The sequence below is a fragment of the Nanorana parkeri genome, unplaced genomic scaffold (assembly GCF_000935625.1).
Source record: "Nanorana parkeri isolate BGI_ZX_2015 unplaced genomic scaffold, ASM93562v1 scaffold87, whole genome shotgun sequence".
NCBI classification, from domain to species: Eukaryota; Metazoa; Chordata; class Amphibia; order Anura; family Dicroglossidae; genus Nanorana; species Nanorana parkeri.
In genome coordinates, this window is record NW_017306355.1 from 1,416,272 (window position 1) to 1,431,309 (window position 15,038).

The 15,038-nt window shown below is 40.9% G+C and overlaps 1 protein-coding gene across 1 annotated transcript in view; it reads left to right on the top strand.

Moving 5' to 3' along the window:
• PDLIM7 (PDZ and LIM domain 7) overlaps nucleotides 1-15,038 on the top strand; it is a 109,980-nt gene that overhangs the window by 80,631 nt on the left and 14,311 nt on the right. The window contains exon 10 of the mRNA XM_018552411.1: nucleotides 4,818-4,833. Within this exon, the coding sequence (XP_018407913.1) occupies nucleotides 4,818-4,833 (16 nt within the window). The remainder of the gene's footprint in view (nucleotides 1-4,817; nucleotides 4,834-15,038) is intronic.

The window sequence follows — 15,038 nt, forward strand, 5'->3', positions numbered from 1 at the left end:
CACATATGCATCAATGGCTAGAGGTTCCACATGCATCCACAGAAGGCCCCCAGCTTCAGAAATAGCAAAAATGCTGATAGCTGCTAGGGTTACTGGAACCTCTAGTTCTCTTTATGTGGGGATGTTCTGCAACAGTCCCAGGGCTTCAATATCTCTCCAGACTATATGTAAGAGTCATTCTGCCAAAGTGACTGACAGCATATATTTGCATCTCTACTCACAATATAACAAATCAGTTATAAACCAGATATAAGGAGGAAGTGGTCCAGGCCAGCTAGTCCTTTACAGGCAGAAGTTGAAGTCCGTACCTTTAGGGTCCTATAGCTCTTAATCCACTGGTTGTTTTGATATGCGGTTTATCTTATCATTCAGGATAACCTTTGCTCAATCATTTTTTTCATGATAAGCTCAATTTTACTTGCCCCAGATTTGGAAGAGTTCACTTTTGCACCCCGAAAGAAGACTGTATTAGTTTCCTATGCCATATTGACCATTTTGGAAAAATCTAACATTCATACTGAGTAAACTTGTCAGGTCCTAAAAATATAAACTAGTTATACTGATAAACTGCACATACCTTCTGGTTTCAGCTTCTGATCAAGTTGGTACAGATGCTTGGCCCCGACATTTCAACAGTCTAGTGCCAGAGCTTCAGTGGTCAATGAAGGCTCTGACATTAGACCTTTGAAGGGCATAGTGAAGGAGGCTTAAGTAAGGGAGGTAGCACACAAAATTATTCAAGATTAGCACAGGTACTTGCATACACCACAATTTGCCTGCAGGTTAGCAGTGTTAATTTTTTTATTAAAACTGGACATGTTCACTTTAAATAATCTTTGTGCAGACTCAAATTAATGCCTTAAAGGGTTAGTCTATAATAAACTCACATTTCAGTTTCATATAGATGCTGATTGGTTAAATCACCACCAGCTTTTCCATTGTTCAAGGGTTTTGATGCCAGTATATATTCAGCAGTATTAATACATCTGCCCACCTGTCACTTTACATTTAAAAAAAACACAGTCTGGTGAGTGAGATGTCTTGTTGCAGTAGGAGAACTGACACTCTGTAGCTTCAAAGGGCAGAACCCACTACCAGAGTCCAATAGAGTGTCACATGCAGCCAGGATTTTGGATCATCTGCCGTCTACACATTTGGAGGAGGTGTGAGCCCAAAGACGGGCGTGGAACAGAGTCTAAGGAGCCACCTGGTATACTCCAGCGCACCCTGCAAGGGGTGATGGACCTTGCTGCATAATTGGAGTGGGATCTATTAGGAAGGTGGTAAAGACACTCTGTCAGACAACTGTAAGATCATACTTTAGAACCCGAAATCCCACAAATCTGTTATCTTACATTATGAAATATATGTAACATAGGGGGCCAAAGGTATCGTCAATCATCCACATTTCATTTAGCTGTAATTTTTTATTTTTTTTTGTAAAATAATGAGTGATGGGTGAAGTATAAGTATATAGGTCACAGAGCTCCTAAGAGTGTTTTGTTTACACTGGCCTACATATAGCCTTGGGCATATGTAATGCAATGCTGTTCTGCCATTAACAATGAGTGGTAAGGTGTATGAGCAGTCTCCTGTCTACATTATCATCTTTTCACTGTTGAATGGCAGCAGCTATTTTAATCTCCTCCGGTGTGGCAGGTCATTGCCGTATATTTTTATTTTTAAATGAAAGATTGAATCGGTCAAAAACCTACGATAAAACACATCTTCTGTAAGAAGACATTTATATACCCATTGCCTTTCTCGGTTTTTATTTACCTTCTATTAAAAAAATTCAGATGAATTCAGCCTAAAACTGATTCTGTCTGTGATGTTTGATAGCCTGCCATACATACACTGGCAAAATACAGGAATCAAACACAGCAACACAGTAAACTTTCCTGCAAACAACTGAATTTCAGTATTGACATGAACATACAACTGAGGCACGCATCAATTTCTGCTGTTTTAATTACACCATGATCAAAATATGCACCATTTGTACATGACAATCCCAGGGCTACAAAACCATTTATATTATATTACCTGATGGCCCGCTCTGATTAATAGGGGGAAGCAGTGACAACCTTTTACCTTTTAAAGCCTTGGTTCTCAACTGGTAGGTCGTGACCCAAAAGTGGGTCGCGACCCTGTTTTCAGTGGGTCGTCGCGTGCCTTCCACTTTTCTGTGTGAGAGGCTCCTCAGCCTCCCCCTAGCGTAGCAATATCAGTTATTGCGCTGAGCAGCCATTCAGAATATGCTGCCTGGTGCCCAGTGTCAGCTGGAGGTGGGGTGGGCTGGAGCTATGGCCACGAGGAAGCTTCATCCATACATGCATTGCTTAGAGCTCCCTACACGTGACCTTGTAGAGTTGCCTGGATCGGAGTGACGTCACATTCTGGCTCCTAGCAGCTTTACAGGGTGCGCAAGGGAGCTGTACAAACAATGCATATATGGATGGAGCACCGTCGCAACCCAGCAGCCCAGCACTGCACCCCAAGCTGAGGATCGCCCACACCGGGACGCACGGTACCGCAATGCCGTGCGTTCCATTGCAGTGCAACTTGGGTCGCCACTTAATGTCCAAGGACAAATGTGGGTCCTGAGGTTACACAGGTTGAGAACCACTGTTTTAAAGGAAGAGAACCCAAGTAAATCACCCTGATTATCAGGCAGTACATGGAACATACTACTTGGGGGCCAATTTGGCCTTCATGTATGGAAATGCTGTAAATATCAGCTCAGATCTTTTATACTGCATTACACAGGTTGAAGGGGAGTCAAGAAGAGGATACTATTGACCTTATTTGATAAAGATTTCTTATTCTTAGTTGCTGATTTTAAAGTGCCTCATCACTAGGATGACAGGATTGAATAAAAAGCACCCTGTTTAAGAATGAATATGTAACACGTACATATATATATACATATATTATATCCATATAATATGTCACAGGTAATATGTTGTCAGGTGGGATGTTCAATATTCACTGTCTTGTAAAGTGCTGCTGCTATCCGACACTTTTGGATGTGTCAGCTTGTCCCCTACTGGGTAGTGTCATTCCACCTGACAGCCTCCCACGTGTCCTGTAGGATCCAGGGGAAGGAACCACAGTTTCCAGTGTGGAACATGCTATCTAACACACCCATTGTGTCTGATAGCATCCATAGCTCTGCAAGAGAGTAAATATTGGACTCAACAGCCCCTGACAGGTAAGTATTTAACATATCCTTCTATAAGGCAACTCGTATTTCATTTTTAAAATGCAGTTAACTGTAGTAACCAATAGGAACCCATCTTAAACTGGGCTATCTTCAGCAAAGTGAACTCTAATTGGTTCTTATAAGGTTCTATACTTAGTCATTAGCAATTAAGTAAAACTCTACATTGAATGAGGCTATTTGTGTTTAGAAAGACTTACGTAATAGAACATGAGACAACAAATCCTCTTTTCTTCAAGATTAATTGCTTTTAACAAGTTCAGTGCAGGTTCAGTTTCTTTTGTAGTGTCAGTAGAACCATTTTTTTCTCTAACTAAATGCATTTGAAAGGAGAGATGGTCGCTTTGATGTTATTGTAGTGGAAGCATTTGAGTATATACATTCACAAGTAATAAAGATAGCCCCAAGTCTAGGCCAGAGTGTTTTTTTTAAAAACACAATGTAAATGTTAATGTTATTGAAGTATTAGCTGGGAACTGTTTATGGGCTTGTATTAAATTTTTATTCTTTCAGCCACATCCATTTCCATCTGGCCCTACAATTCTGTGTAAGGTTGCATTTTAGCGCATTTATATAAGTGTTCCTTTGGCATTAGAATATGTAAATGCTATATGGTATAAAAACAAAATACATTTTATAGACATTGAAATAAGGTCATTGTTTTTTTATGTTATGGCAATCCTAAAGTAAGTGCAGTTGGATAAAATAAGATCTTAGTAACTACTGCAGCCCAGCACATATATTATCCCTATGGGCATATTAGAGACATCCTTCTCTCTGCTTGTAAATAATTGTCATGTTTAAGTGTTCAATATTGTCCAGGAAGATAAAATTGGTATTCTGCTAGAACTTGCTGATATCAGCACTGCAGCTGCCCCAGTCTACAGAAATTCAGGGAAGCTTAGAATGCAACAGACAGAGATGGCTGGGAAGTGGGCATGCGTGTCTGTTCAATGACAATCACTGAAAATAGTCATCTTGTTCGCATACGTACATATTCAAAAGCAAGATGTCATATATACATAACTAAGATAAAATAAAACACTGTTCCACAATAGAGCAATAATAAGTGTTCATGGAATATGTGTAATGACTAAGATCCAGGACATAGCACCTTGTAATGCGATCCCTGCACATTTCCCATCTGGTGACAGATGTCTGTTGGTGCAGGGAGGGGTGTTGTCCAGCTTTCTCGAGATGTGCACTGTTTGCCATTTTATTTATAGGCGGGGCTACAATAAGTGATTTTGGTAAAAGTTGATCTGTTTCTGTTTTGAAACGCAATTAAAGCCAGAGTGAACTTCAGTTTGAATCAGCTAAATACATTCCAGGTGCATCAACACAAAGTCTTAAGGTGCCCATACACCTGCCGATTATCGTACCATAATCTCGGGAAATCCCGCGATCTTATGATTATCGGCAGGTGTATGGAAGCCGTGCAACCGTTTCTACTGTACGGTCGCACGTCTTTTGTCTTACGAGCAGGCTCGAAACCCCGCCAAGAATCGTACGATTGTTGGCGGGTTTGTGGCCTGCTGGAAAGAGAAATGCCGTACGGGCCGGTGTGCCCGTCCAGCATTGCAGTCATCGGAAGCCTGCACCTTGGGGGCGTGCTTGCGATGATCGCAAGTACGATCTGCCTCTCCAAGATGGGCAGATCGTACGTTTTTTAAATTCCTTTACAACCATCGCAAGACAAAAGTCTTGTGATGGTTGTAAGGTTTATGGTCACCTCTACAGTTCATTTCCTTTAGAAAGAAGCCACAACAGAAAAGCCTGTCCCCTGTAAGCATTTGCTTTACCAATTGGAATTTTAGTTTGAATAATACTTAGCTTACTTCCCGATCCTGGGATTTTTCCTCCAACAAGGTCCTATCTAACTAGTTGAACAAAGATGTAGCTCAGATCCTAGGGCTTAGAACTTGGACATTTGGACCTGGTCTGAAAAGGCTAACAGAGCAGCCACACAATCTTGTGCTGACAGCCCTCGGAGGACCCTCCCTCCTCCACTGCTGCTGAGAGTGTGACGGGTCCAGTGGGGAGGAGAAGGTGAGGAATTAAGGAACAGGGGGGGGAGGGAGCTGGGTACCGGGGAGGTGATGGTGGAATGGGTATAAGGGTGCAACTTTGTTCTATGGCCCTGGAATGGACAGCGCATCCTTATATGTTTCCCGCTTTCTGCTTGTGTTATCCTCTCATTGTAGTGACAAACCCCAAGAGGAGTGGAAGCGCAAGGCTGCAGGCACATTTTCTGCTCCCATTGTGTGTGTGCTGAGTGCTTCTCCCATTCCATTGTGTGCCATGTGCCACATTGTGGTAGTCGGGGAGCAGCGCTCTTAAGCACACACAATGTGCATTAAAGAGTAAGTGAACTTGGAGATTGCTATCACTCATTGGATAGAGCGGTCGGATCGCCAATGAGAATGACTTCTTAGAACAGTTAAATACGGTTTTGGTTATAATTATTTTTTTTTGTCAGGACAAGTAGATTGTCAAGATGGACAAGTAGATTAGGCCCCAGTAATTCTTCTTTTCTAAATTCCACACTTCTATGCCAATAGGGTAAAACACAAACTAAGTAATAAATATGTTATATGCACAGCCATGTAATAGTCCATAAGGCCATGTTTTGTTTTAAAATGTAATGGCCCACAAACCTTTCCAAGGTATAGCTGCAAGAAAAGCTGATGAGATATGCTGCTTGGAATACAAACCTTTTATCAGAAGTAATATGATTCTATCCAGCCGTGGCTTTTTCCACGTTCATCAAAATACTGATTTAAAATCTGCAAAGACACTGATGTAACCCACTGTGTAAATAAAAAACTACCCGAATACAAGACTAATGGTACTTTCTTTATATTGGAGTTTTCTATTACGGTGCATTAACAGTAACAACATGAACAGATTTGGTTATTTGACAATAAGATCTAACATTTAAAATAACAGTAGCTGACACTGATGAATTGTTGAACATATACAATGTTGCTGTGTATCTTACATATGTTTATATAGCTGCCAAAGGTGAGGCCCTAAATTGCTGTGAAGGGTTTATCACTTGTGTATGCACTGATGGCTCTTTCACTCTGCACTAATATAAGCAGCTGTAATAGGATAATGACACAAATGATTTGTATAGGCTGTAATGCAGGCTGAAGCATCCATTTATGTCCATATGGAGGATGGAAGCAATAAAGAAAATAGATTTTTATCAATAACAGTGTTTGTTAAAGCAGGGGTAAATGATACTAATAGCTACCAAAGCTTCAAAGGACTCAACACTCTTGAGTAAATTGTACTTCATATATTAAAACATGATCTAGAACAAACCTAGACATGTTTCTATGGACTTAATAAGCCAAGCCAAACCGTTACGCATCAGAGGTTTTGTAAGGATGAACTTGAAGAGAGCACAGAGTACAGAAAAATGACTGGGCTATTATTCAAGCTATACAGCTAAAAGGACCTACACAGTGTATGCAAGGTCATCTAACTGATCACGAGCCACCAGTATATATTACAGCAATGTCCCGGACATCGTTACCATCACTATATACCACCAGTAGTGCCACAACAGTTTGTGCCACTGTTATACATCAATGTCCAATTATATTTACACTCCTCTATAAATGAAGTCTGCGAAAAAACAGCATGCGGCAGTTCTGTGTAGGTATGCACAAAGCTGTTGGACCCCAAATTTGTTTATGTAGAAGTCACTTACAGTGCTTATGTATCAGTATTCACATGAGCCACTGTCAGCACTCCAGTAACACAGACCTGGACACAGCTAACATTTTGACAGCCTGGTCTAGGTCTCTATTGCTGGAGTGCTGACAGTGGCTCTTTTATGAACAATGCCTGCAAAGAAACACTGTTTCCAGGTTTGTTAATAAGAGCATTGTACAAATATTATTGTTACAATGCATTTTTTTTTAATTTAGCTCTTTTATGTGGAGATTTAAAAGAGTTTCCTTTGATCTGAACATAATGTCAGTTACAACAAGTGGGGGGAAAAAAGGTTTTTCTTTGTTTTTCATTCAAGGACACAGGACGTCAGAGACGTTTGGGATTAATTGCCACCTACAGGAGGATTTGGATACTGGCAAACAAAAAAATTATATTATAGGGTATAACCCTATAATATTCACTGCATGCCTCAGTTTGTCTGTTAAGTGTCCTAGGAGGCTGGATGTCTTTTCTCTGCTCTGCTGAGAAGAGTCTTAACTTTTGTTAGCTATTTTTTTCTTCAATCAAGATTCCTCTACAAGCTGCTAAGCTTGTTACTATATGCAGCTGTCCAGATTGGTAACTCCTCAGCAGTAGCTCCGGCACTAGGCTCTGCATTATCACGCTTTATAGACCTAATTGTACTGTGTTTGCCACAGAAAGCTTTGCAGGTCCAAAGCTGTGGCACAGCCCCAGTTGTGACCCTGTCTTTGAAAACTGACTTTGTATGCAGACCATGTGGGCCAAGCACAGACATACCTCATTTCAAGGGCCGCTGGGTGCCATTTAAAAATCCCTGTTTTATGTCAGTTCACCACAGAAGATGTTAATTCTGAGGGACTAAGCTCCGACGTCATCTTCTGGATGTAGTGTCGCATGCGCATGCTCTGTGTTTTTTTTTCCTGGTCTACATTATAGAGGAAGCACTTGCTCCTGACTACAAGTAATATGTTGATTTATATTCAGTTCATCTCTGCTCCCTGCCGTCAGTGACCCAGAAGTGTTTCAGAACTTCTGTCACAGGTAGAGGATGCCAGAAGTAGACCTCCTTGCCTCCAGGTTCAACAAAAAACTGGACAGGTTTGTCTCCGGTTGCAGAGATCATCAGTTGAAAGCAATGGATGCTCTAGTGGCCCAGTGGGATCAGTGCACCATGATCCATGCCTTTCCTCCTGAAAACTCCTTCCTTGTCTGCTTCTCAGCATAGAGAAGGAAGGCATTCTGGTGATCTTTATATCTCAGGACTAGCCAAGGCAGATGGGGTACTCTGACCTGATCATCCAGATCTTCTGCCCAAGGAGGGTTTACTGTCCTGTTTCATGGTCACAAGCTTTAACAGCATGGCTGGATATGGCATGTCCAGGTGTTGATGCTAAAAGCTAGGAAGTCTACTTCTTGTAAGGTCTGCCATTGCACATGGAAGGCATACTTAGCTTGGTGTGAGGAAAGAAACTTTTATCACAGTATTTTATCAGTATTTGGTAACCGTGGAAACCGTAGCCTCGCCGAGTCCCACAGACCTATTCAGTACTTTATCATTTTCATGGTGTTGCTAGTACACATTGGTGTTGGAACTAGATTAAATAAATAAAGATTCCCACAGATCTGATGGCCAGAATACAATTTTAGTCTTGCTAGTGACCAGCATGGCTATCGATATCGTTATCGTTACACCAGCAAGGTTAGTGCTGGTGTTTTCCGGAAATGCCATCTGGCTGTGAATTTACAGGCAGCCCATAAATAAATAAAAGGCCAATTAAGGATGTTACTAGTGTCAGTGAAAAAATGCATAACTATAAAAATGTATTGCTTTTTAATGTTAGCCAGTGATTGTTATGGTCCCACGATATGTAGGTATGATTTATTTGTGTGTTGTGAAATTTTAAGGAACCTGCAGTAGGTAGATACTGAAGTGGAGCGATGCTGAGGTTAAGGCTAGGCAAAATCAGGAAATCACAGTGAGCTTCAGACTGGCAGTCCGGTACAAAATCAGAATCAGCACACACTAAGCAAATCGGTATTGATCTGCACTGCCCACACATCCCCTAAACCTGGACAGAACTATTGACAATGTTGGACCCCAGCGTCACCCATGACAACACTACTGTATAGGAGTTGCCTAAATTTACTGTACATGTTGACTCTCTCGTGGTTACCTCACCAACTACAATACACTACTGTTTTTTTGTTTTTTTGAAAAATCTTTTTATTCATTTTGCAGTTAAAACAAATACAATCCGGGCACCAACCTGGCACCTCAATAATACACAACAAGTGTATACAGTGCAGCATAACATATGCCGGTTATAATACAAAACAGTACATAGTACAGTAATAACATTCCTCTGACCATAAACCTCCCCCACCCCTCAGTGACTCATAGGATCCCTAACATTATGGAAACAAATCCACTCTCCATCAGCTCCCTCATGAGAATAGTTATTATAGTGATACAGTACAATGCCTCATACACGATGCAATGCATAACAATCAATTAAAGAAGGAAAGAGAACTCCAAACCTCCCTCCGCCGAACTCTACACATGCAATATTAGCCTTCCAGGATGCTCCGGGAGGTCAGAAATCGCAGGTACTCCTAATAGGGCTTAATAACACCAATCTGACTCCTACGGTTGATTACCTAAATTGCTAGTGTAGTGTCGGACTCCATCCAAACGGGCCAGATTTTGTCGAACTTACAAGGACACCCTCTGCTAGCATAAGTAGCTTTGCAATACACTACTGTTTAACACTACCTGCATCTAAATTTAATGGCATATCTATAGGAATTAAAAAAGCAGGGCATGTATGTGTCCTCTACTCCTTGTTAGCATGTCAAAGCCATGCAGGTCTAAATCAAGAATAAAAAAGGCAGTGTTCCTTTGAACCGTTCCTTCCTGTGTTTTACATGTGGAACATGAAGATACAATGGTAGAAGTGTGCACCAATAGAGAATGGTTTCCACTGACTCCCAATGATCTTAGCAGCTCTTTTAACTTCAGAAACAAGCTTGCTAATGGCTTCTATTCAGAGACTGGTCCAGAGCTCTGTAATGTGTAGGTATAATTAAGAACTGCATCCATGTTCTACCTTCCTAAACCATAATCATTACTCTAGCAATAGAAATAATAATTCCTATACCTCCGGTGCATACTCTACAGTCTATGTGATTAACCTCAAGCATGTGCTAGATATGGCCATGCTCGGTACAAGTACCTGGGTGGGTCATTTATCTCTATTTATGCCCTATGGTAGCATCTAGCACATGTGCAGTATTGTGTAGGCTGCAGAGTACATGCTACAGCAAAGGTAGGCAACCTTGGCACTCCAGCTGTTGCGGAACAACAAGTCCTATTAGTCATTGCAAGATTCTGACAGCCACAGGCATGACTCACAGAATCATGATGGGATTTGTAGTTTCATCACAGCTGGAGTGCTGAGGTTGCCTACCCCTGTGCCGCAGTATAGTGGCAGCCAGGTCTCAGGTAGACCAGGCAATGTGTGGGCAACATTGAATTTACCATAATGACACTCATGGGCCAGTTGCTACGACAGCAGGGTTGTAGAGGGCAGCAAAAAGCTTTAAAATATACAGATTATGATCTTTTTTTCTTCTTATTTTGTTTCTTTCTTCTGTCCAACTTTGGATATTTGTGGCTAAGTTGAGTAAGAGAACTTTGGGGAAAAGTGGGCGCAGAGGATTCTGAGAGGTGTCAGAAGGCTTTATATAGTTCAGGAAACGTGTCATCTCTCCATACGCTTGTTTTGTGGTCTGTAGAGTTGAAAAGCAGAACGGCATACAAAGCAGACCCCAGTAATGAAATTTAGCATCAGTTTTCACTAAAATAAGAAAGCTTGTACTAGAGGATGGCGTCACCCAGGTGTGCCTAGAGCAGCATGGTGTCAAAATACAGCCCTGTGTGTGGGCAATGGGTGAATGATTTCTATTGCAAGCTGTAATGATGAGGGGTTAAGATGGTAGACAACATTAAATCACATGATGTGTATTGTAGGGTTCTATAGAAGTTAGTGGGCAGGATATAGTTTTATATACTGCAAGTTGGTGTAGCAAGCAGCTGGCTGGTGGAAAATGTATTAGAATAGTCACACTTTGATATGTGATATAATAGTCTGTATACCACAAAATGTGTTTGTCTGTGTTATAATCAGTGTTGTACTTATCACCCAGAGCAAACCCTGAACCTTTTTTTCTTACAGACAAAACTCAAGGAATGTGTCTATAAACGCTGGACATGGTGAGTGACTGATGTGAAGAAGTCTCATTTGATATTGCCTCTAACTCAGATACTAAGGTTGTATATTGAGTGTGTGCTTTTATACATATCCTTTATGCTTTATTTCCTTCTAAGGTAACACAAATATTAAATCGACACTAAGCAAAATGATATAACATGCTTAGCTTTAAAACCTATTATTTAGGCTGACACCATTTTATCAGATATTCAGACTATTGCAATAACTCTGATTTAATCTAGTAAGTAAAATGATGTAATGTCCTTTAATTCTGCTACTTGTAAGAGCACTACGTTTTTTCTTCTATACTTTTTTCATATTGTCTGCATTACAGCCTGCAGTGGATTAATAGTCTGCATGTTGCTTCTTATGTGAAGCAGCTATTGAGTGGGACAAATGTGATTAAATCAAACTGCTGCTCAGCCAGTGGTACAGTACACCTCCGTACTGGTTTAGGATTACAGCTTGATTTCTACTCATGTTCAAAGCAGTCTTTAAAGTGTATAGCCTCCTTTGCAGTTCAATATGCTGACTTTGGGACACAGTAGCGCATTAGTAAATTTAAAAATGAACATTTTCGTTATAAAGAAGAGGTCACAACAAATGTTACATTTTTATTCAATCTGCTAGGGGAAGTGCATAAAGCACTCAGTCCTGTTAAAATACATCCTGCCATCGTGGTTGCATACCTCTGACCATGCTGCTAGCAAGCAGATCGGGTTTTGAGTGACAACACTGGTCTCTAGCAGCAGGGGCCGCTCTGGAGACCAGCACTAGATTACTCAGTGTTGCAGGCTGTGTATTACAAGCAGCCCCAGCAGATAGATCACTTAGCCCGGCAGTGCTATGAATGAACAATCAGATCTGTCGAAGCCAGTACAGAGTTGCAGTGTACAGCCCTGACAGTGCTGAACATTCATTCATAAAAGATCACCCAGCACGGCAGGGCTGTGTGGTCTATCTGCTGGGCTGCTTGTAAACAAACAGCCCCAGCAGATAGATCACAGTCCTGCAGCGCTGAATGAGCTTTTATGACTTACCACTGGTGTTGGGGCCAGTACAGTATTTGACACAGCCCCAACAGTGCTGAGCATTCATTCATACTTGCCCCTTCCTTTTAGATTGTAAGCCCTCAGGGGCAGGGCCCCCTTACCATCTTGTCTTGAATTGTATTGCGATTTTAATGTCTGCCTTATATTGTAAAGCACTTCCCAAACTGATGGCACTATATAAATCTATACATCCTGAATAATAATAATAATAGTTCATAAAAATTCACTCAGCATTGTGGGGCTATGATCTGTCTGCCGGGGGGCTTGCTTGTGAACAAAGTCGCTAGTATCGCTATCACACATCCCTATAGCACTGATTGTTCACTTATAGTAAACAATCAACTAAGAGGGGTGGTGGTTAAGTAGGGTATATACCTATATATTTTCTGTATTCAACCTGCGGGCTGAACAAAGGAAATATAAAAGATTCCTCCATCCATGCCTTTCAGCGTGGATGGAGAAATCTGTTATATTTTCTTTGTTCAGCATGTTGAATCCCCCACTGTCTGCATACCCCAACTGAGCTCGCATTGACTGCAAGCTCTGTTAAGCCAAAGATTTTCCAACATGTTCCTTCGGCAAAAGTCAATCTAATGAAAGAATAGGGTCACCAACAGAGCCAATTTTGTCTGATTCCTGCTGAATCGGCCAGAAATCCCCTTTGTGTGTGTTTAGCGCTAGCTGTACCTCCCCCCACAGGAACACCCATATTTTAGGCTTCAGACTGGGGTGGAGCTACAGCCAGTATTAACGTAAATAAAGAGGTGCTTTTATTCCACAATGGGGCCACTGATCCGAACGGAACCAAGTTCTATTTGCATTTGGTCAAATGGTAAAAAGGAAACTAGAATACAACTGACTCAAAACCAGTAATGGCATCCCTTCAGCAGTACTCTTGTAACATGGTACTTAGTAATACAGCAGTCTTTTGTAATGTACATGTAACATTGTAACATACGTGACAGTCTATTACATCTCTAACATGACATCTGTGTTGTAGTAATGCAGTTCTCCCTTGCAATACGGCAGTATAAGTGGGCTAAGACTAAAGGTACAAATTCTTCCGATCTGGGTACAGATCTGAGGTGGGTCTACAGAAAGACCTATGTGCAGGTCTCTTGCCTGCATGTTGTTACAAGACGTTAACATAATCTAGGGTTCATAGAATATAATATTCATACGCAACCTATTGGCAAAGAGCATTCTTGCTGTACATGATAATTATTGTAGTAATTTAAACTACTGGAAAGTAGAGATGTTTACTGAAGACATTTCTTATGAAAACTATACATGTGGCAGTAACTATGCACCACAAATCAACCTTTAGAAAGTCTGTAGTTGTAATTTTGATTGATATTTTGTTTTAACACATACACGGTTATAAAATCAGCTCATGATTTCCCCTGTAGCTGGAATGGTTTCATTCTAGATACCTACAACTTTCTTAGACTTTGGCCTTTAATCAAGTCAAGTCTAATGACCGCTTCACTGGCTGCACTTTCTGTAAAATGCACATTAATTATGATGTCTCCTTCCTCTAAACACATTCATTGTGTTCTGTCTCCTGCAAATGCTCCCACACATGATATTTACCATTTATAGACACTTCCCTTTATTCCCCAACAGCTGAAGATCTGACATCTACCCATTTTCGCTATGATTGCAAGGTGCTGTATATTTAGACATAGAAGTAAGGGGTAGTAGAAAATACATTTTAGGGAGAATAGTGTTCCTGAAAGATGAAAATCTAATTTTATTAGTAACAAAAACTTAAAATAATATCCAACATTCAAAAGAATTTGCAACCATTCAACAAGTCTAAAGAGTGGATACAAAAACAAAGCAGTAACAATAGAGATATCTGTCTATAATTATAGCAAGCATTAACCCACTGTTCCAACTACTCTAAACAAAACATAAGTTCATGTCCATAAGTATATATTTTGCAACCAAGGGGTTTAAATTTGGGCCTTGTTGTATACATGCATGCAGACAAAATTGATAAATCTGTGGAAGGAAAATAAGCTGGACGTATATATTGACACTTCACAAGGAAACATTCATTGTCATGAGAGAAATATATCCATATTGATGATATCCAACCAATACATTTCAATCCTGATATAATCTGGAGGGTGGCTACTTTTGTTCCCCGTGGTCCCTGTGTTCTGTTGTAAAGTAGCCACCACTCCAAGCTCACTCCTGTGATGGACTACAATCTCAGTACAAACTAGTGAACTAAATGTGAGATTGTAGTCTTGGAGTGGTGGCTACTTTACAACACACACAGGAACCATAGGGAACAAAAGTAGCCACCCTCCAGAAGGAAGGACAATCTCAGCACCAATTCAGAGATGATTTGAGGATTTAGAGCTAACTGATACACAAATGGGATACATTTTTGTTAACTGTTAGAGTAATTGAATACATTTTCAAGATTTAACTCCTGAGAATAGTGTCACTTTAAGCCCACAGTTTGAGTGTCTTTCAAAGCTTTCAAAGGCAGTTATCAATACTGCTGTGTCCATCTTACCCCATATCAATGAGCATAGCAAATGTTTCATTTATATATACCGTATATACTCGAGTATAAGCCGAGATTTTCAGCCCATTTTTTTGGGTGAAAAGTGCCCCCCTCGGCTTATACTCGAGTCAGCGCCAGCGCGTCATCTTACTTACCTCGCCGAGCGTCGTGTCATTGCTGCTCCGGTGTGCGGCGCTCCGAGCGGGGTCATCTGGCAGTCTCCGGGTCCTAATTTAGGTGGCCGGAGACTGCCAGATGAC